The 23,489-nt window shown below is 45.8% G+C and overlaps 1 protein-coding gene across 5 annotated transcripts in view; it reads right to left on the reverse strand.

Annotated features, from left to right (window-relative positions):
- Nucleotides 1–458: 458 nt before the first annotated feature.
- LOC147422926 (uncharacterized) overlaps nt 459–23,489 on the reverse strand; it is a 76,815-nt gene continuing 53,784 nt past the window's right edge. For 4 of the 5 annotated variants that reach the window (XM_086502260.1, XM_086502262.1, XM_086502263.1 and 1 more), the window contains 9 exons: nt 5,416–5,493; nt 5,256–5,326; nt 5,098–5,168; nt 2,873–3,204; nt 2,527–2,758; nt 2,312–2,448; nt 1,908–2,225; nt 1,261–1,605; nt 459–1,037 (listed from right to left, as the gene is read on the reverse strand). In XM_086502260.1, the coding sequence (XP_086358386.1) occupies nt 648–1,037; nt 1,261–1,605; nt 1,908–2,225; nt 2,312–2,448; nt 2,527–2,758; nt 2,873–3,204; nt 5,098–5,168; nt 5,256–5,326; nt 5,416–5,493 (1,974 nt within the window). In that variant the 3' untranslated portion in view covers nt 459–647. The remainder of the gene's footprint in view (nt 1,038–1,260; nt 1,606–1,907; nt 2,226–2,311; nt 2,449–2,526; nt 2,759–2,872; nt 3,205–5,097; nt 5,169–5,255; nt 5,327–5,415; nt 5,494–23,489) is intronic. The other variant, XM_086502261.1, reaches the window with a different exon arrangement.

Genomic DNA, 23,489 nt, shown 5'->3' on the forward strand with positions numbered 1-23,489 from the left:
AAACATCTTTACAAAACAATATAAGAATGTTATGATTTTTTTGGTAAAACAGCTTGAAATTTTAATAAAATTTATGACTAGGAATAATTCTCTCCACAAGGATTGTATTTTGACATGGAAAAAAATCCAATCTTTTCATCCCCTCATAACCAACCTATGGTAGAAGCAAGGTCTAAAAAACTTCTTTCTAGCTTGACAAGTAAATTGCCAAAACTTGGAACAAGACACTTTAGTGTCTTGGGACACTCGAGTGTCCAATTACAGGACTAGTGTTAAGAATCAACCATTCTTAGCTAAAAGCATAAGCCCAAGCTATGTACAAAGCAGACAACAGTGTCTTCAGGTTGACAAAGTGAACTACAAGCATCCCCTTCAGAAAAGGTAGGAAAACAAACAACTATCTCAAGCCCTCCACATCCTTCGAGGTAGAGGAACGACACATAGTTCAAAAATTTGAATTGAGAACAATGGGTGCATGTTGCCTGCTTTTAAAGAAGACTTTATAGATCAATAATATACACCACCATCGTCTCCATGATCATCTCTAACGATGATGCTAGAAAAACAACAGCCAGTACAACAAATTTTGTACAAGCAGGGTCAAGGCATGTATAGACAGTCTATAGCTACAACCCCAGGTCCCACAACTAATCAGAATCAGACAGGTCCGTCTCTTCTCCACCTATTTCTCCTGTGGGCACGTCCTTCTCTTGGGTGTCTGTATCCACCAGTACAGCTTCTACATCATGGACCATGCGCTGTCCATCGTTTGCTGTCAGAGTTGACTCTTTCGGAAGCTCACTCATTACAAGCTCTTCTGATTCCACTGCAAGAAATGTAGGCGACACAGGCACTTGATTTGGATTCTCTATCAGCACATCTTCAGCATTAGACTTACCAAAATTGCTACCACCAGAACACAGGTTCAAAATCTTTGCTGATAGGTGACGCTTCTCTCTTTCAATCGCATCAATAACTGCCCGCAGATCTTGTACATTGTGCTCTTGAACCAGCTTTATGGGAATGGTAAGTAATGTCTACCCAGAACAAAAGCCAAAGCAGCATAAAGATCAATATTTAGTACAAAACCCTCTGAACAAGAAGTGTAAGAACAGGAGGATTTAATCAGCAGAAAACAGGTAAGCATGTGCAGAGGACAACATTGCCTCTTAAACTGTTCTCATTGACACCTCTCAACTCAGAAGGCAGCATAGGGCATGCCAGAAACAGGAAACAAACAGGAAAAACCACGAAGCCTACCTCAATATCCTGCCCTCCAACAGCGTAAGCTTCTGCTGCCGCCATGCTTGTGGCAGCAATAACACCCACACGTGACAAGCCCCCAATGCATAACTGAGGAAAATAACTCTTCAACTCGAGAAACTCAACCTCGATGTTGTTTAATGGCTTCTTATCTCGTTTCAACTTGGAAACCAATAGTTTGGAGATGTCATCATGAAGGCTTCTCCAAAGATAGTCAACAGCCTCCACGGCTTCAAGTTCAACTGCAGCCTCAAGTTCTCTATTCCATTCAGTGTCAGAGATGTTACCCGCTTTCTCCAAAATCAAGGCCCTGCGAAGCTCTTCTAGCCTCTTTGCCACGTCCTTCAAATACCCACAGCAGAAAACTCAGTTAAGAGTGATAAAGATGCTGCAGTTGCAAACCCCAGCTACAATACACCACACATTATGAAATGCATACAATTAGTTTCCCGATTCGCTACTCAGACAAACACATACAAAGGTCTGCTAAGGTCAGGTGGGGACACCACATTTTTCCAGAAGATCAGCGCCTCTTTGCATGTATCGTTGTCTGAAAGTGAGTAATCTCTTGAGCAGCCTTGCTTGAGCATTTATACTGTCACGGGAATTAGCAATGAACAAACACGAAAGACCGGGGCCAATACCTTCAATGAGCTGCTCTTATGTAACATATCAAGCCAGATTGCATGATCTTCTTTCCAATAATTCTGCATACAACTCCAAGGGATATCCATTTCTAAATCAAGCATCCTCCTCTTTAATCTCTCACAAAAAGAAACTGCACTCTGATAACTGCTTGATTCTCCACTGGTTTTAACATCGGCCTTTTGATGTTCTTCCGCAGGCAAGGCACTACAATGATCAAAGTCTGAGTTGAGTGAAGCAAATGCAGATTGCTTCCTTGAAATTAACCCAAGGCTATTGACCTTGTTAGCACCCCTACGGCGTCCAGACAAGTAGACCTGTGAATCATTTTGAAGGTCCAGACATGCATCACAGATGCAGAAAAAATAATGTTTTCAAGTCACAAAAATCAGGGTTTCAATACCTTCTTGTATGGGTCTGCTTCTTGAAGATCAGATCTAGACAATAAACCCTTGTGGAACTGAGTAGAGGTGTGCTTCGGTCTGGGGCGTTTCCCTTGACATTTTGATCCAAGAGGACTATTATGAGGAATACTCTCTCCTGCAAAAACAGCTCTGATCAGTAAGGTGCCAATTGAATTCATGTATTGATGATCACTATCAGAATGGAAGGATATACCTGCAATGCCAGCTTCAGCCTCTCTAACAGCTTTTATTTCAGCGCAGCCATTCTCTGCTTCCCGCACCTTGCATTGTGTTGCAATGTGCTCACGTGCAGAGCAGTTAGATTGCAGGGTTGAACCTTCGACCACACCACCTGTAGCACCTATTGCTGCAATCCTTTTGATTGCTCTTTGATCATCTGCACTGTCGTACATGGTTGTAGCTTTCTGTGTGCACCTTCCACGAACCTGTAAATAATGTAGGTCAAGTTGTTATCTGTCATCCGTTCTGGCAGTGCTTGTTGGGAAAATATTTCGTTTATGTCCACAACAAAATATGTAGAATTTCAGAAAAAGAATCACCTGGCCAACTAGCAATTCTTGTGACGAATTGCTAGACGTCCCGCCACTATGCCAACTAGCCCCAGAAGTATCAGTAATTCGCACTTGATTTCTTCTTCTACTCCTTTGACTATCTTGATTGGCTCTGCCCAAAGATTCCGAAGTTGGGCCTTTGACGACACCACAAAGAAAAGAATTTGCATCAATTCTGTCAACAGAGTTGGGTGGAAAGCCCTCTTCATTGTCGGCAGATACAGAAATACGACATGCACTTAAGAATGGTCCTTTCAAAGCATCATTAGAATTTTCATCTGTCAGCTTCTCGCGGCTAACTCCTGTTGTAGTCTCCTTGTCTAAAACATAAATGGGCTAAATTTCAGAGAAGCCTCTCAAAACTGAAAGCCTTTCTACATCTTAAACGAAACACATCAGAAACTAAAAGAGGTACTGAGATTTTCTTCACATAAAACACACGTCAGATCCAATGTGCACGAGAAATGCTCATGATCATATAGGCTGCTCCTCCAGAATCATATCGTCTGGCACCTGTCCTTGGAATGGTCTAAAAACACTCACATGAAAAGCATCGTGAATCCTCCAATGATTTGGCAACTGCAACTTAAAAGATACATCATTGATATTTTCAGTGATCTTGAAAGGACCATAATATCTCATACTGAGCTTCTTACAGCTTCTCCTTTCCCCTCATTTTTCAAAGTCTGGCCTTCTCAAACCTAAGACGGACCCAATCAATTCCTTTCGACTCTCTCCTTACAGCTGCCTTGTAGTACCTGTGCTCAGACTTCTGCAAAGCCTCTTTCACCATAGCAAAGGATGTATTCCAATTCTCAACAAAATGATTGGCTTGAAAGATCTTGTCCTTGGTGCACAAGATAGGTGAAACCTTCTTGGCACCCTCGACAATCTCAGAAGGAGCCTTTCTTGTAGGAAGTATGAACAATGTTGTTGTAGCTCTACCAAAGGCAGATACTTGTTTTCTCTCATAGAAGATCCTTCTATTAGTTTTGTAAACTGCCTAACAGGCTCCACTTCCCCTATCAAGAGGGTATACTGTACAACCAAAAAGGGTGGCTCTCCCATGATTAACAGCATATGTACAATGTCTATATCCTAAAGTGGGATGGGGCAGAGCCACCCGAGTGCTTGTAGTGCCAGTGGATACCATGGTCCATCGTGAAGAACTGCCACATGTGAATAAATGCCTAGCACAGTCACTCATCCCTGTTGGAGCTTCCCTACATGCTATCATACTGCCTTTGAGAGTGTGAATCAGCTACAGCGATAGGAATGACACCATGGATACAAGGAAACTATGTTTTAGGGCCTATCGGATCAATAACTCCGTTCCCAAAGTCCCTCAATTCCCACTTCCGTTTTTCTATTTCTTCAGGGAGTTCCAAACATTGCATATTAAGTATACCTATATAAAGAGGTATCTAAGCTGTTCTGATGAACGGACCAAGCCGTTTCCGTCTTTGATGGCCTTGCTAGTCTTGTTCCATGACTATGATTAAAACGTACGTACATAGAATTTTTCAGGCCCTAAAGCCTGGAACTACGGGAGCTTGTTGTTCGTGAAATAGCATGTGTTTCGCTTGATCGATAAAACGTTTCAAGACTCAAAACATTTCACCTGTCCGTTCCTGCTAAGACACGTTAGTATATAACAATAGTCAATCAACGATAACCTTTATAGGAGATTGGTGGAACTGCTACAGGCTGGAAACCAAAGACATTCAGCAAGGTCCGAAAATTCAACTGGCCCGATAATTCACAATTCACAAACCCTTCCAAATGTTGATGACCAAGGACAATGATGATTGGAAATGGGCAAAGAAAGCTTACACGTTAGGAGTTTGGCTTGGCCACACCAGCCAACAACACATGTACAGGCACGTGCCAGTCCAAAGGGACACTATTATCCATCAAGGGCAGCTGTATAACTTTCTCCACATGAAGAGTCAAGGATGTCTTTTCCCTTTCCGCAGGGAGCTTAATTCTGAATAAAGGTCAAGAAAATGATATGCATGTGCTGGGACCAACCTTGACTAATTATCTGATAGACAGTAGCTGATTGGAAAATGAATTCGGAAATGACAAATTTTGGTGCTAAACAATTCATCAGAGTTCAGAAGTTGTATCCCCACAGTAATCTTGATTTTAACTGTATAGACATCCTCCATTCACTATTACAATAGTTTTTTGAAGTAAAATAAGAATTTGACCTCCCAATTTTAGAAGCGAGCGATATTGCAGGCGAACACTTTCTCCGGTATCCAGTGTTTTAACCAAGTACCTGTGGTAAAATTCCAGACGATCTTACCAGAAATGCATCAATCAAAGTTTCAAAAGACAACAATTTTTTCCATGTCAGAAAAGTCACCATCCATTCAGACATTGCGTAGTAATTATTGCTTCTCGTCCTACAAAGCGCTCTGGTGTGCGTTTATTACCCTGTCATCAGCCAAAGAATAAAAAAAGTGAGCCTCGAGCAAATTCAAAAGGTAAATAGGGTGTCCAGCTGCAATATATATCTTTTGGACCTTTATGAATACTCGGTCATTTGTAAAGTAAGGAAACTGCACCCCTCTGGCTTGAGAAGCTTCTGGATCTGCAAAAACCTGCAACCAGGAACTTCGTCAGGACATACCAAAACAGAGTCTCAGACTTTCTCCAAACCCAAAATACTTTACAATCTCTCCCCAATAATTTCCAAAGTCCATTATTCTGTAGGTCACCTCCTATTCATCCCTGGGCAACGCATGGCATCCTTTTGTATGGCTGGTTTTGTCCTGGGCTGGGCACCCGCATGGAATTTTATGGCGTAACATTTCAAGCCAAGGCTGACTTTTCTCAGTGGGAGGGCTGATCATGGGGCTTTTACGCCTCTGCTAATGGTAACCTTGCATCAAGATTGGCATCGGCAGGCTCCTCTCTCCCATGCATTTATTCTGCTTGTGACAGATTACAACTTTTACACATAAGATAAGTCGATCTTAGAAGCTACTCTGCTCCTTTGGAGCTGATCAAAGAGATCCTCCATATAGAGCACCTATCCATAAACGTCACATTTTTAGCTAAATTGTCTATCGTAATTGTTGTCCGTCTGCCATTCACAAATCCAAGTATTTTGGGTAAAGGGCCAATGTGCCCAGGACGGACATGGCCCGCTGCTCACTACGACTAACTCTTCATTCTTCTTATTTTAACTACAGTGAATAAGGGAGCCCCCGATCTTCAGCTGCAGTGATTGCAAGAGATAGTGTCTCATTCCGTCTCTCTCTGTCTCTCCCCCTCTCCATGCACGTGCCATGAGTGCAACATGGCATTATTCGCAAAAGAAGTCGTAGTATGTTATCTCATGCTAAGTTACCATGGGCTGAAGCTATGAAGACCGCAGTTCATGTGCTTAATAGATCACCAATGACGGCACTCGTTGCTGTTGCTTTACACGCCCTGGAGTAGTCATAAACCTCCATATGAATAGTTGAGAGTCTAGGGCGGTGAAGCATTTGTCCATGTACCAAAGAAGGTCATGAAGAAGCTTGCACCAAAGTTGCAAAAGTGCATTTTCCTTGGCTATGGTGAAGATGGTAAAATTTTGTGGGATCCAATTTCCCATATCACAGTCCGTAGCAGCGATGTCATATTCAATGAGACGAAATGCACAAAAGCCCTCCAATAGAGCTTGAGATGAGGAAGGTTACGTTTCAAGATGTTATGCCACCTGTTCGTGAACAAAGACAAGGCTGTCTATGCGCCCAGTAGCTCTGACCATGAAGGAAGTAGCTCTGACCATGAAGAAAGTAGCTCTGACCATGCAGAAAGTAGCGGCAGTGCATCGAGTGATGCTGAAACGCTAGTGGGATAGATGATTCCTCATGCGACACCTCCTGAATAGTCGATGTCGAGTCTAGATTACATTATGTTTACGTGTGCCCTCCTGCTATGATAAGGCTATGTTATGGGATGACAAGCTTAAGTTGGAAAGTGCCATGAAATCAGAGACGGATTCTTTGCAAAAGAAGAAGACTTGGTAATTGGTATTTTTGCCTAAAGGGAAGGATAATTTGCCGTGTAAATGGGTCTACAAGTTGATGATCACCAATGATGGGAAGCTGAAGAACAACGGTAGATTGGTTGCCAAAGGTTTCCAACAAAAGCACGGCATATATTTTGATTAGGTTTTTTTGCCAGTTGTCAATATGACTACCTTGAGCTTAGTACTTGCTTTGGCTACCATGGAGTTGGTCAATTGGGATGTCAAGACGACATTCTTACAAGGTGAACTTTATGAGGACATTTGCTGTCAGGACAAGGATCCTAAGGAGCAAGGCTCGACCTAGGGGGTCAGGGACCTGAGCCAGGGGCTCAGACTGGACCAATGTGGACTGGGGATCCGAACTATGGCTAGGGCTAGGAGCCGGCCTATATATAGGGAGGTAGGGCGGTGGATCCAACATCTTAGTCTCTTAGATCTTATATTGGTATCAGAGCTCAAGGAAGGGAGGAGCCATGGAGGAGGGGGGAAGGAGATTGGTTGCATGAGGCATGCATTCTCTCTCTCTCTCTCTCTCTCTCTCTCTCTCTCTCTCTCTCTCTCTCTCTCTCTCTCTCTGTGCAGTCCCCCCACCCTGCTATTTCCTCCACAGAGACCTGGGGGCAGTACGCATCATCTTTGTACACAGTACATGGACAACCGGCCCTCCTCAACCACCCCGATCCATGCCCACACGCATGTGTCTTTTTCACCGCTGAGATGGTGAAGAAAGCTATTGACAGGATGAAGACTGGGAGAGCATATGATCATGATGGCCTAGTCGCTGAGCATTTCATACATGCCAAAGACCTACTAGCAGAGCTTCTGGCAGTTATGTTTAACCGGGCCATGTGTGAGGGCCTACCAGACTCTTGGAGCCTATCTACGATCATACCTATCTTCAAATCAGGAGACCCCATGGAGCCTAGGAATTATCGCACTATTATGATTGGGCACACACTGGCACGGTTGTATGCATCCATTCTGGAGCAACAACTGAGTAGATGGGCAGAGAGGGAAGGGATACGTGCAACTGGGCAGGCAGGATTCAGGAGAGGCTTCTCTACTCTTGACCATATCCTAACACTCAGGGCCATCATCGAAGAAGGCAGATCTCATGGGAGACGGATCTATTGTAGCTTTGTGGACTTCCGCAAAGCTTTCGACACGGTCCCCAGAGCTAGACTGATGCGCAGACTACAGAAAATGGGAGTACCCACAGAACTCATTTGGGGGTTCATGGCATTGTACAGATCAGTAGTAGGGCATGTACGCACCCCGGAGGGACTTTCTACACCGGTTCACTCCACTATTGGGGTGAAGCAGGGCTGCCCGCTCTCTCCTACTCTTTTCAGTATGTATGTGGATGAGGTTTCTGACTACATTGACAGCGATGGGGATAAAGGTGCTCAGTTGGCAGGGACATGGATTCCACTTTTGTTATATGCTGATGACATAGTGTTGATCTCCGAATCCCCAGATGGAATGCAACGTCAATTGGATGCTTTGCATACGTTTGCCCACGAAAGTGGTTTGTCTGTCAACCTGGGTAAAACCAAGGTTATGGTGTTTAATACCACCCCACAGTGGATCAGGAGGTCAGCACCTACATTCACATACAGCCAGGAGACGGTGGAGTACACAGACGCTTACACTTACCTTGGAGTGGTTTTTAGCGGACCTGCATTCTCACTCAGAAGAGCAGCAGAGACCAGACTTACTAGAGCCCACGCAGCATTGGGTAGATTGGAGAGGATGTGTTCGCAGGTTCAGTTTCAGGAGCCCCGGACGAAGCTCTGGCTCTTTGACACCTTGGTGGCTTCAGCACTGCTCTATGGAACCGAGATATGGGGACCTTCACTGGATCACCACGGGAGGCCGGGTCGCTCAGACGGATGGGGGAACATGAAGAAACCTCTCGTCTCTATGATCTCGCGGCTCATTAGAAGCAAGGCATCAGTACCACCGGCCATTATCTGAGCAGAGCTAGCGGCCACCCCACTTGTGGTGAAGGCGCTCACCAGATCAGTCTCCTTCATAAACCGCACATGGGCACTTCCTAGAGACAGATATGCTCGCATAGCACTCGAATCCTCTCGACAGCTAGCCATACAAGGAGATACAACATGCTGGTATGGGGAGATGACATCATGGTTTCAGGCACATGGGTTCAGCATAAACAGGCTGCCACCATTCCAGTACTCATTGGATGCACCATCTCTCACTCTTACACAGTCAGAGATCACCAAGCTCATCCGCCAAGACCTGACCCAGCTAGACACCAGGAGGACATGGATACAACCAACACAGGAATTGGGCACGAAGATGGCTTTCTACAGAGACCACCTCCTCCAGCTGACGAAAGATGGTTTTGTGGCGAGACCCAGATACATGGATACCCACTTGTCTCATGGGATACGATGTGCTATCGGCCAGTTACGCACATCTTCTCACCAGTTGCAGATTGAGACTGGGAGATACAGCGGAGTACCAGCAGAGGACAGGACATGCCCCTTCTGTAACATGGAACCTGAGACAAAGCTACACTATACATGCCGCTGCCCCATCTACTACGAGATACGAGGCCGCTTCCATTGCTTGTTCAGAGAGGGTTTTGGACCGCTCTCAAGAGTCATGGGATACGAAGATCAGAGATGCCTGGGTTTGTTCTTGCTCGAGCTGCGCAGACACAGAGATAGCCTGATGAATGGCGAGGCTAGCCAGTCTCAAAGACGGATCACAGACTTCTTCAGAGCAGACACGGGACAACCGCAAGAGCCACTCCCACAGCAGAGCTCCCCCCCGTCTCACACCAAAGGCACACTAATTGACCGAGCGATTGAACTGGGGAAATCCAGGCGCCCGGGACTGCGAAGAACTACACAGCATCGACGAAGGCTACGACAGAAAATTAGGAGCACGCTGGCCAGAGATACACGACGCCCGGTCAAACTACTTACCATGGAGGAAATTGATGAGATTCGCCAACGACCGATGCTAGATCTCTTGTGAATCAGCTATCCCAACAACCGCCCATTATTCTGCTCAGTTTTTTGCTTGACTCACATAAACCAACTTAGGACCCCGTAGTATATATCTTTGTTTTGTATTGTTGTTAGGTTATTTTGTTACTCTAACTTTGTATCAGATACACCACTTTGTAACTTTTGGGTCTCATAGGTCATTGTGGCCTTTTGAAGACGTTAATATAACATTTCATTTCATCTCTCTCTCTCTCTCTCTCTCTCTCTCTCTCTCTCTCTCTCTCTCTCACACACACACACACACACACTACTAGCCAGGTCTGATACGGGTATGCCCTCACACTTTTACTTTCACTCAACACGAGGTAGTCATTTTCTGTTGTGACAGAGCTACATCCACAGCCATATATTCATATGGTCAGTATCTGCGGTGCCAGAGCCATATATACCCATACCACCACACATTACCATCATACCACCACACTGCACATCCCAGTTCTACATTAGCTTTCATTTCAGCATTTTATTTTCAGTATTTTCTTTTCCGGACACCCGGACTACCACTAGATGTACATTGATTTGTCTCATAGGCCGACTTCGGCCTTTAGAAGACGTAAATAAGGCTCTCTCTCTCTCTCTCTCTCTCTCTCTCTCTCTCTCTCTCTCTCTCTCTCTCTCTCTCTCTCTCTCTCTCTCTCTCTCTCTCTCTCTCTCTCTCTCATCAATTTCCTCCATGGTTAGTAGTCTAACCGGGCGTCGTGCATGCCTGGACAGCGTGCTCCAAATTTTCTGTCGTAGCCTCCGTCGATGCTATGTAGTTCTTCGCAGTCGCGGGCGCCTGGATTTCCCCGGTTCAATCGCTCGGTCAATCAGTGTGCCTCTGGTGTGAGACGAGGGGGAGCTCTGCTGGGGTGGCTCTTGCAGCTGTCCCGTGTCCGCTCTGAAGAAGTCTGTGATCCGTCTTTGAGACTGGCTAGCCTCGCCATTCATCAGGCTATCTCTGTGTCTGCGCAGCTCGAGCAAGAACAAACCCAGACATCTCTGATCTTCGTATCCCATGACACTTGAGAGTGGTCCAAAACCCTCTCTGAACAAGCAATGGAAGCGGCCTCGTATCTCGTAGTAGACGGGGCAGCGGCATGTTTAGTGTAGCTCTGTCTCAGGTTCCATGTTACACAAGGGGCATGTCCTATCCTCTCCTGGTACTCCGTTGTATCTCCCAGTCTCAATCCGCAACTGGTGAGAAGATGTGCGTAACTGGCCAATAGCACATCGTATCCCAACAAGCCGCCCATTTTTTTGCTTAGTTTTTGCTTGACTCACATCAACCAACTTAGGACCCCATAGTATATATCTTTGTTTTGTAATGTTGTTAGGTTATTTTGTTACTCTGACTTTGTATCAGATCCACCACTTTGTAACTTTCGGGTCTCATAGGTCATTATGGCCTTTTGAAGACGTTAATATAACATTTCATTTCATTTCATTTCTCTCTCTCTCTCTCTCTCTCTCTCTCTCTCTCTCTCTCTCTCTCTCTCTCTCTCTCTCTCTCTCTCTCTCTCTCTCTCTCTCTCTCTCTCTCTCTCTCTCTCTCTCTCTCTCTCTCTCTCTCTCTCTCTCTCTCTCTCAAGCAGCACCATAAGCATACTGCTTGATCGGGCGATAGAGTTAGGGCAATCCCGTCGCCAAAGGATGAGGGGGCCCTCTCGACATCGACGCAGATTGTGACAGAGGATCCATACCATACTGGCGCGACATAGGAGCCATCTCGACAGAGTGCTTACCTTGGAGGACATTGAACCTCTACGGCCTTTTGGCTACTAATGTCTCTACTTTCAAAGAGCTCTATTGCATCAACCCACAACAGACCACCCCCCCCTTCCCCTTGTATCAGCTTTCACCCCACCCCTACCCACTATTTTCTTTTCAGTTCTTTGTACTTTTTGTACCCAGACATGGTTTTAGATTCACCACATGTAACCTTTTGGTCTCATAGGTCATTTTGGCCTTTTGAAGACGTTAGTATTACATTTTATTTCATTTTGTCATCATCTCTCTCTCTCTCTCTCTCTCTCTCTCTCTCTCTCTCTCTCTCTCTCTCTCTCTCTCTCTCTCTCTCTCTCTCTCTCTCTCTCTCTCTCTGCGCGTGCGTGCGTGTGTGTGTGTGTGTGTGCAAATATGAGCCGTGGACAAGAGGCTCTTGCAAGGAAAGGGGAAGGACCGTGGGCAGGGCCGCCAAGCAAGCAAGCCGAGGAGGTCGAAGTCGAAACTCGTGTGCAGGGGCCCTTGAAGCGGGTGAAGGTGGACAGTCGACCTGCAGAAAATCCATCACTCGGGCCATGGAGGTCTGTAGCGCATGCGAGATGTCATCGGCTTCCTCCTTCGCTGCTTGCCATCGCAGGTTTCTTTTCAGAAGCCTGTCTTCACACGATGGCCTCCCTTTGTAAGATTCCAAGGGAGGGTGCCCATGCGGCACACCCTTCCTCTTCAACCACCTGCATGGAGAGCTTCCATAAGAAAAGGTAGCAAGCAAAGTTGTTGCAAAATCTCTAGGATTGCCAAAAATTTATGAAACATGCAAAGAAATTCCGGTACTCGAATAACTGAAACCATGCAAGACTACAAGGAGCCTTTACCTTACACAAAGGATGATGAAGGTCCTTAGGGCCACATTCAAGGGCCGTGCAAAGCAAAATACAGAGTTGGCAAGATGCTAAAGGCTGAGGACAAGCAACCAAGCAAACATTATCAATTTCTTCTTGATTGTAAGTTGTTCAATTAAGAGGATGGGAGGCACATCGGCAGATGAATTTGCAGATGGGTAAGACTTCATCTGATGATATTGTTTTCACTTGCATGCACGGATATCCAAGGGATAGAGCAGGTACCCTCAACTATGTTGTCTTCATGTATTTTTTGACAAGACTTCAGGTATTCCTGTTTAAGCTTCCACTTCAATTTCGTAATGGTTATGCAATCATTTGAATTTTGTTGAGGTTTGTCAATTCCAACTTAGGCACTGATTGTCGCCCAAAGCATAGTTACATGGATGGGAACGGGGGCCTCTGGAACGTTCCCGAAATGGGGGTGGTTGCCCGTTCCGCTTGTGCCATATTGATAGCTTTTAAAGAAAAAAGGACCCCCCGCCCCTCCCTTGTGTTAGTCTTGAGAGGTTTGAAATCTCCCCCAAACTGCCACCTCTCTCACTCTCTTCTGTCTCTCTATTTTTTTTTTCAATTTTGCTGCCCATTCTGCCAGGCCGTTCTGGATGCCCGTTCCGGCTGTTCCCTTCTTACGTTCTGGATCCGGAACGCTTTTCCGTTCCCGACACTGTTTCGGTGCATAGAACCGGTCGGAACACCGTTTCGGTACGATAACCCCCCATTCCGCCCGTTCCGTGTTACTATGGCCCAAAGGGGTTGGTTGGAATTTGTCAAGCATGGCTTGATTGCCATTACAACAAGGTTGTTACTACCTTGGTCAATTCCATTTCTCTACATGGAATGGCACGCATGATTGATTGTTGATTTCTAGAATTGCACGAGCATATGGCTTATCCATATATGATATGTTGGCACATCGTTTCAAACAAGCACGGCTTGTGTTAAGCTATAGCAAGGCTTGTCAACATTACCAAAAGCATGATATTTTTGTTTTTGAACACACGGTGTGCAACAACAACTCACAGTCAAGCAAGGCTTGAGTGAGAAATGATCTCATTTATAAGAAAGGCTTCTTCCCTTGCATGGCAAAGGTCAGGGCATGGTGGTGCTTGAAAATCTCATGAAGATCGGCACGGCCTGTTACTAGCCTCGATGAAGGAGGCACAGGTACTCGGCAAGGTCGACCCTTAACTGCAATTCTAAGATGCTATCAAGCAAGTTGCTAGAGCTGGACTTCTAGGCAAGCTGTTTTCCCATGATGCGCTCAGACAAGAAAATGATCCACCGATTGTCGACAAGTGTGATACGACGAGTTTTCTAAGAAATCATGGGAGCAAGGCTCCGTCTAATCCTCAAGATAACAGTAATCAAACCAAGTAGGTATGAGGTACATCTTTCGCAAATATTTTTCTATTTTTCAATATATTGCACGATTCAACAAGGTCGATTATTTGTGAATGCTCGACAAGGTCGACTTTCTTTTGTTATGCCATTGTAAATTGGCAAGAGTATGTGTTATCTATGAGCACCAAAATTGCATGAGTACTTATGTGAAGCAAGGCTTCCCTTTTGACATTTGGCATAGCGGGTTTGGAATATGCTAATTGCATACGAACTTGGGGAAACTTGCCAAGATGTCTGCCGGTTTTTAAATCACGCGAGGACGTATATGATACATATGCTAACTCACTCGAGCAGCAAATATGGCTATGAGCTAGATTTAAGCGAGTTTTTATTTCAAAAACTCAAGACTCAAGACAACTAGCCAGAGTAGGGCAACCAAGTTAGACAATTTCAAGTTTTCTTGTTTTTCTACATTTTAACTTTCAAGTTGGCTATACAAAGCAAAGTGCTTTGACAGCATTTATGAGAAGCAAGGCTTCTAACCCGTGCCAGATCCTGCCGTTGACTTCAAATCAACACCATTGGCACAGTTCTGAGCATTCGACAACGTGAGGATATAAGCTCACAATTTACGTATGAAACGGCAAAGTGTGATGTATCCATGCCCGATTGTGCAAGGCACTTAATGTATCGGCTCAATCTGTAGGGCCGTCAATGTCGCCAAGGGCTTACACCTCTGCGTACATGGCATGCCAGTGAGATTGACATAATTCCATCTCATTACTATTACGCTTCCGCTATAACACTAACTACTCTCTCAAGGACAAGGTAAGTGACTGATGTCTTAAAACAATTTTTTATTTTATGTTTATTTACAGGCTAAGTTCCATACATAAGACACTAGGCAAAGTGCCATACTTAAGTCGCCCTGATACAGTCACGAACACATCCAAGGTAGGCGGGTCAAGAAGTGACTTTTGTTACCTCTCTCTACGAGAGAGTTGTACAAGCACATTGTTGTACGCTTATAGGATAAGCTATGACACAGACATGGTCTGCACTGGAGCATATGCAAGGGGCATACAACCCTTTAGAATAAGGGGTTTTCCTCAGCCCAGCATTCTCTCTCTCTCTCTCTCTCTCTCTCTCTCTCTCTCTCTCTCTCTCTCTCTCTCTCTCTCTCTCTCTCTCTCTCTCTCCAAATTCTTTGTGGGAAAGGTGAAACTAGGTATGATTTTACTAAAATCTTTCTATGTCAGCACATCTTGCACAACAGAATGATAGTACGAGCTCGCTGCTGCCTGCGCTCACCCACCCACCCACCCCCCTCTCGCTTCCTCTTCCCCTGCAGCTCGCACTACCCTTGCTCCATCCTGCGCGCTGCCCCTGTTCCTGCACCCGCACGCCCTCGCTGCCCCAGCCCGCCCCCTCCTCATCTGCCTGCCTTCAGGGCCTTGCCCCAGCCGGGTCCCCTGCCCTCAGCCCTCCTCCTCACTCCCTGGCTTCCATTCCCCTTTTGACTCTGCCCTGCCTGTAGGCTGTTTTCTTTCAGCCTGTTGGTAATCGCCTCGACGCCAATGCCCTTCTCTTTTCAACAACAGACACAGAATGGCGGCCTCTGCTCCACCTCAAAGGGACTCTACACAAAACCCCTCGCCCGACACCGCGCAGCCGACCCTTCGACTTGCTCTGGAGCCAGAAGCAAGCGAGCTTGATGGTCGAACTGGAACGCTTACAAGCCACTTCAGTTATTTGCAAGATCAATGACACTCGGCCCTGTCGGGGTGAGGATCTGGATCTGCTTCAGGCCCGCCTTCTTTCCGATGTGGGCAAGATCACCAATGTCCAGATCCTCCGGAGAGGGTACTACGAGATAGAGTTCCAGTCTCTAGAGATGACGGCCAAGGTGATTTCAATGAGCCCGAACAGCTCAAGCTTACTTAAGACGATGGCATCATGGTTTTGACCCTACTACACATGTGCTTGAGGAGGAGGCCGACTTGCCTATTTCGGTCTGCTTCCAAGGGCTGAGGCGAGAGTACCTCCCTCTTCTTCCCAGGATTGGTTCCATATTCGGGACAGTTCTGGAGTTGGTCTGAGCAGGAGACTAGAGGATCGTCTCGCTGTGAGCCTGCTTCGCTCTTGGGAGCAATTGCGGAGAGGCCTGGAGCAACACCAACCCACCTGCACAGAGGAGCGCTTGAGACAGCCCTTGTTTGGAACCCCATGGTCAGCACTCAGAGAGGCCACTTGGTTGGTATTAGGCCTCATGTTTCTTGGGGTCCCATGGCAGAGGGTCCGGCGCGCACTCTAGGGGACTTGCTTCAGTTCTCAAGTTTGCCAGAGGAGTTACAGAGTATCCAGTTGCAGGGCATGAGAGGGTGCAGAGCATGTGTCAAGACATCACAGAGGCAGTACCAGGTGAGTGGCTCACACCTCTAGAGACAGAAGCTCCCAGATGGATGAGGGCCTTCACGCGACTAGAGATCCTCATCGAAGTTCGAGCTTGCTCAGAGACTGTACCCTCCATGTTCTTCGAGATAGAGGGCGAGGGTCGACTACACAGAGTCTCAGTAGAGGCTCCACAGGTTGCAGAGTGTTGTTTTCAGAGGATCCGAGTAGTGCGGGAGGACTTGTGTCATCGATCCTGAACCAGCAGCTCTTGAGACAGGCCACTGGAGGCTTTGGACTTGGGAGAGCTGTCCACTGGCACGAGTGCAGTGGGATCCTGGAGAGTGGTTTTGCTCGTGCAGTGGGATCCTGGAGAGTGGTTTTGGAGGGACCCTTTGTCCTCACCCAACCATCCACGGGTCCCTTTCTCTCAGTACATTGTTCAACTGGGACGTCACATACTAGCAGCACGGAGAGAGGCTCGTCCTGCTATAGCACCTCATTGGCAAGAGAAGGGTCTCACATCTGAGTTCTTGTCAGCCTTTTGGGCAAGGTTGTGGGACGCCAGACAGCCGCGGCGAGTCACTCTATGGCTAGTTGCACACAAAGCTACAACAGTGAAGAGTTGGCTAGTACGTAGTGGCCTTTCGACAGCATGCACAGCTTGTGACCATCCTTTGGAGAGTAAGCGTCATTGTTTGTGGGACTGCCCTATGACACTAGCCACACAATGTCCGGCCATTTGTGACTTCAAAAAGAGGGTCCCAAAAAAAAAAAAAAAAATCAAAGGAAAGAAACCAACAACTAAGATTAGTTGTTGCCACAGCCTCGTGACATACCCCCCTCTTAAATCGCAAACGTCCTCGATTGCATGCCCAATATACATGCCATATATGATTTTCTGTGATTAGCACCCTTTCACCATCACATGTATCCGTAGGAAAGATCATGGACATAGATACAAATAACTTAATGAAACCTTCATATTTTTATCATTTTATCCACAATCGAAGTGAGCATAATACCTTTAACATTTGTAGAGCACTATCTACTTCTATTGCGTTGAATCCGTAGGGGGCATACGTAGGTTGTAACCCAAAGGCCTCAAGATAAAGCTGCAGTACATTCTGTGACTAGCAATTCACACTCTTCCATCCACTTTGCATCCATAAATGGATAGTTCCTGAATTTCACCAGTTACCGTTGTGCAACTTTTCCCTCAACTCTTCTTTCCTTATGTGCCATTATCTGCTCAGGTACCAAGATCTCATCAAGTTCCTCAACTTCTGGTTGATTCTCATCTGGCATATCTTCTGGCACATCTCCCACAAAGGGTCTTAGAAGACTCACATGAAACGCATTATGAATCTTCCAAGTGTCAGGCAATTTCAGCCTATACGATCTTCTCAAGTACTTGACAAGGCATGGAGTAATGCATACTGAGCTTCAGAAACAACCTTTCCTTGCCCTTCATTTTCTTTAACCTTGCCTTTTCAAACCATAAGAGTACCCAATCACCAGGTGAAGATCAAGCTTGCCTTGGAGAAGACTCAAGCAAAGCAGAAAAGGGTTGTTGATCGTCACTGACGTGAATTGTTGTTTTCTTATACATTTCATCCATGTTCTCTACATATCAATCTGCTTCAAAAATCTTATCCTTTGTATGCAAAATGGGAGGAACCTTTTTGTCTCTTGATGAATGCACCGTATTATTGTACGCATACTCAAGCATGGGTAGATACTATTCCCACTTGTCCTTATTTTCTGACACATAGCATTTCAACAGATCTAAGACAACATAACATGCAGAATCTGAAAGTGGAACATAGAGAGAATGTTTGCCCATCACGTGTGCTTTTCGGATAACTTTGACTGTGTCAAGAAGTATCGCAAGGTCTGAAGATCTGTTTGGACAACAAAATCAACAGCTAGCAGGTGGTGCTTCCAACTAGAAAGCGCATGAATCACGACCAGTAACTCTTTCTCAGAGATTTGCATAGTCTTTTTTGGCCCTTGCAAGATTCTGCTCTCATAAGCTACTACCCGACCATCTTGCATTAACATAGCCCCAATACTATTGCCACACGCATCACACTCGACCACAAATGACTTTTTGAGGCCTGGTAAGACAATTACAAGATCCGAAGTCATCTTTTCCTTTAAGAGATTAAAAGTTGAAATCTCTTTTTGTGTCCACTTGAACGTGACCTCTTTCTTTTGTAGAGCATGAAGGGGTGAAGCTATCTCGGCAAAGTTCCTTATAAACCTTCTGTAGTAAGAGCATAAGCCCAAGAAGCTACGGATCATGCACAGTCTTCAAATCTGGCCATGTCTTGATTGCTTCAACCTTGGCACGATCCATTCGAACACCATCCTTTGACACTATGTGGCCAAGAAAGTAGATCTCCTCCAAGAAGAATCCACTTTTCTTAGGATTGACAAGTAACCTGTGACTGTGTAGCTCTTTGAACACAATGGTCAAGTGACGTCTATGCTCCTCTTCATTCTTTAAATAGACTATCATGTCATCAAAGAATGTGACAACAAACTTTTGATGTGGACGGAAGATCCGATCCATCATACTATTGAACGTAGCAAGAGCATTTGTAAGACCGAACGGCATCACTAAGAACTCATACAGACCAAATGTCGTCCTAACACAGTGGTTGTGCACATCCTTTGGCCTGATACGAATCTGATGATACCCACTCTTAAGGTCTATCCTGCTGAAAATTGCAACACCTGAAACCGGCCTGTAGGGCGGTAGACTTTGGCTTTCACCCAATAACTTTACTTTAACTTTACGACACAAAGGAACTTCACGAATAAGCATGTGCATGGAATTCAACACTTCAAGACAAACCACGGACTGGCAACTAGAGCGCTACCAAGCAAACAACCACACCCTGTTGGCCCCAAAGACTGGCGCCCCTTTTGGCATTTCTTTATTCTTATTATACTTTAGAAAAACTGTAAACTTCTACAAGTTGTCCCACTTTTATCGGGCTGAAATTCCTTTACTCTAACCTGATTTCGCTAACATAACCACAGTATAAGTCTCCACAGACAAAATCCCAAGTAAACATTAACTTTCCACGCACTTTAGAGCACTTTGCAAAACTTGGCGAGAAATTGCAGCTCACTGAATTCTCTGTTTTGCGCGCCGATCCGCGTGCAGATCACTTCTGTGGATAGCCCTCGAACTCTCGCACCTGGAGGGTCACTTGCCCCTTGAATTAGACGAGACTCCTCGCGAGAAATCTCTCTAAATTGTCCTGTACAAGCACCCAATGTTTTCCCGAGGCTCCCTTGGCAAATAAACGATCCGAACACTTGCACCTAACCCTCACCAAGCTGTCCATGGCTGTAATTGCAGGTTTTTTACTCAATTTCGCCAACATAACGGCGCAAGAATCCTTGTAGACACGTCAAGGACACTTTATCTTTTGGCATGGAAGCTTCCAATGAGCTGCAAGTCAATTTCAGCATGCTGTAATTTTCTGTTTTGTCACTGTTAGGTGCCTACTGCCCTGTACACACATCCCAAGGCCTTTCCGAGGCTCCCCTAGCGATTCCCTGCAGTTTAGGTGCGAAACCCTAAACCTGCAAAAAAACACAACATACTGTAATTCTCTGTTTTGGACCGTTTCAAGCGGAGTGAGCACGCCTACGCATGTCTCAAGTGCTCCCACACGCAATGGGACGGTTCCCTTTCAAAGCGGACGAGTTTTCACGCGAGAAAACTCTCCGTTTTCACATTCATTCACGATGGAACTGTGCGTACCTTAAGGGGATTAGGAATTAGCTAATCCGGTTTCTATACAGAAGGCTCTTGCCTTGGCAAACGCGCATAAAAACCCCAGAACTATACATGGTCAACTAAGAAGCCCAACTAGAGGGGCATTACCATATGTGCAAAGGGGAGAAGAGATACACGAGAGCAAATCGTCGCGCTACATAGAGCAAGGGTTAAGGCAAGTTTTCCATTAAAGCTGTGAGCACCTGCACCCACTACTCACACACACAATAGCACACATTTAAGGGTAAAAATCAGCCCCCTCTCTTGAAATGGGCGTCCCCTCTTGCTGATGCTTCTGGCAAATGCATCTGGAGCCGCCATGTGTCCAGTTTACCTCTTTTGAGTAATTTCCTAGTACCCACTGACTTATAAGTGTAGCGAGGGGCCTAAATGACTTTGAACTGAGCCTAGACACCCTTTTACTGCTCGGATTCCAATGCCGATTGGCCCGACCAACCACGTCCTCATGACATACCACCCTCTTAAAATCGCAAACGTCCTTGATTGCATGCCATATATACATGCCATAGATGATTTAGTGTGGTAAGCACCCTTTTATCATCGCATGTATCCGCAAGAAAGACTGTCAAAACATCTGTACAAATGACTTAATAAGACCTTCATACTTTTGTCAAACAATGTATACTGCTATTGCATTGAATCCATGAGTACATTTGATGTGCTCGTTCTATCATTACCCCTCCTTTGCAGAAGTTGGGTTGGGGCATATGTAGGCTGTAACCCAAAGGCCTCAAGGTAATACATTTGGTGACTCTGACAGTTCATGCTCTTCCATCCACTTTGCATCCACAGGTGGATAGTTCTTGAACTTCAGCAAATAGCATCTTGCAACCTGTCCCTTAACTTTTACCTATGCAAGAGGCTCTTGCCTCTGCAAACGAGCATAATTCCACAACACTGTAGCGTACTACCCACGACCAAGTAAGCTCAAATTTCAAGATGATTTACCAATGCGTCAAAGAATCCAAGCAATCGCCTCAGAAAATCGGCAAGCATCGTGCCACCTGGCAGACCCACATCACTCCCGTAGGAGATATAGTGGCCAGTCTACAACCGTGAGACATGTCCCTATCTCATCTTGGTTCATACTTGCAAACCCTAAAAACGCAGTAGAAAATCAACCCTAATTTGACCACTCATCTTGGTTCATACTTGCAAACCCTAAAAACGCAGAAAATCAACCCTAATTTGACCACTTTTTGGCAAGGCGAACGCTAAAAAGGTTATGTAGGAACATGCGGAATTTCATGTATGTCCTGTGAAGAGGAACCCTTGTGAAGAGGAACCCTCTTCCTTGGTGTCATACGTCCTGTTAGCCATAGTGTAATTCCAAGTTCCTGTGCTTTGTGTCTTTGCTCAAAAACCAACCAAGGCTCACTTCTTGAGGAGAAAGTGATTCTATCCTGGCACTGGAACCATGAAACCGGCCCATAGGGCGGTAGACTTTGACTTTCACCCAATAACTTTACTTTAACTTTACGACACAAAGGAACTTCACGAATAAGCCTGTGACTAGAATTCAACACTTCAAGACAAACCACGGCCTGGCAGCTAGAGCGTTACCAAGCAAACAACGACACCCTATTGGCCCCAAAGACTGGAGTCTGGCGCCCCTGTCAGTATTTCTTTATTCTTATTATACTTGAGAAAAACCTATAAACTTCTACAAGCTGTCCCACTTTTATCGGGCTGAAATTCCTTTACTCTAACCTGCTTTCGGCAACATAACCACAGTAGAAGTCTCCATGGACAAAATCCCAAGTAAACATCGACTTTCCACGTACTTTAGAGCACTTTGCAAAACCTGGCGTGAAATTGCAGCTCGCTGAATTCTTTGTTTTGGGCCCCCATCCGCGTGCAGATCACTTCTGTGGATAGCCCCCAAGCTCTCGCACCTGTCCTTGAATTAGACGAGATTCTTCGCGAGAAATCTCTCTTAATTGTCATGTACAAGCACCCAATGCTTTCCCGAGGCTCCCTTGGCAAATAAACGATCCGAACGCTTGCACCTAGCCCTCACCAAGCTGTCCATGGCTGTAATTGCAGGTTTTTCACCCAATTTCGCCAACATAACGACGCAAAAATCCCTGTAGGTCAAAAGTACACGTCAAGGACACTTTCCCTTGTGGTATGGAAGCTAGTGAGCTGCGAGTCAATTTCAGCATGCTGTAATTTTCTGTTTTGCCACTATTAGGTGCCTACTGCCCTGTACATGCATCCCAAGGCCTTTCCGAGGCTCCCCTGGCGATTCCCTACAATTTAGGTGCGTTTCTCTGTTTTGGACCGTTTCGAGCGGAGCAAGCCCGCTTATGCGTGCGGCGTGTCTCAGGTGCTCCCGCATTGGGACGGTTCCCTTTCAAATCGGACGAGTTTTCACACGAGAAAACTCTCCGTTTTCACATTCCTTCACAATGGAACTGTGCGTACCTGAAGGGGATTAGCAATTAGCTAATAGTTCCGGTACAGAAGACTCTTGTCTTAAAAAACGCGCATAAAACCCCCAGAATTGTACATGATCAATTGAGAAGCCCAACTAGAGGGGCATTACCATATGTGCAAAGGGGAGAGAGATGCGCTAGAGCAAATTGTCACGCTACATAGAGCAAGGGAGAAGGCAAGTTTTCCATTAAAGCTGTGAGCACCTGCACCCACTACTCATACACATTGTAGCACACAACTATGGGCAAAAATCAGCCCCCTCTCTTGAAATGGGCGCCCCCTCTTGCTGATGCTTCTGGCAGATGCATCTGGAGCCGCCATGTGTCCAGTTTGCCTCTTTTGAGTTAATTTCCTGGTACCCACTGACTTATAAGTGTAGCGAGGGGCCTAAATGACTTTGAACTGAGCCTAGACACCCTTTTACTGCTCAGATTCCAGTGCCGATGGGCCCGACCAACTCGTGGTGACCTGCCCTTCCCGACTGCGGGTGAAACTCTCCACCGTCGGCCTTTTCACACTGGCCATACAATGTCCGGCCATTTGTAACCTCAAAAAGAGGATCCCAAAAATTAAACAAAAATCATCGAAAAGAAACCAATAACTCAAGTTAGCAATTGCCACGTCCTCATGACAGCACCCTCTAGTCGGTCAAGAATATCATCAATCCTTGGGATAGGAAACCTATTCTTGATGATATTCTTATTCAACGCAAGGTAGTCAATACACGTGCACCAAGAGCCATCCTTCTTCTGCACCAGAAGCACTGCGGAGTAAAAGGGTGGTTGAATCGGCCCTTTTTCTAACAGCTCCTCTACTTGGCACATAATCTCTTTCTACTAAGTCGCACTAACCCTAGAGGGAGGCCTTTTTGGTAGGCTACAACCTGGCACCAAATCTATCGCATGATCCTCAAGCCTCTCCGGTGGCAACTAAGACG

The sequence above is a fragment of the Adiantum capillus-veneris genome, chromosome 26, assembly GCF_014529385.1.
Source record: "Adiantum capillus-veneris isolate H3 chromosome 26, ASM1452938v2, whole genome shotgun sequence".
In the NCBI taxonomy this organism is placed as follows: domain Eukaryota; kingdom Viridiplantae; phylum Streptophyta; class Polypodiopsida; order Polypodiales; family Pteridaceae; genus Adiantum; species Adiantum capillus-veneris.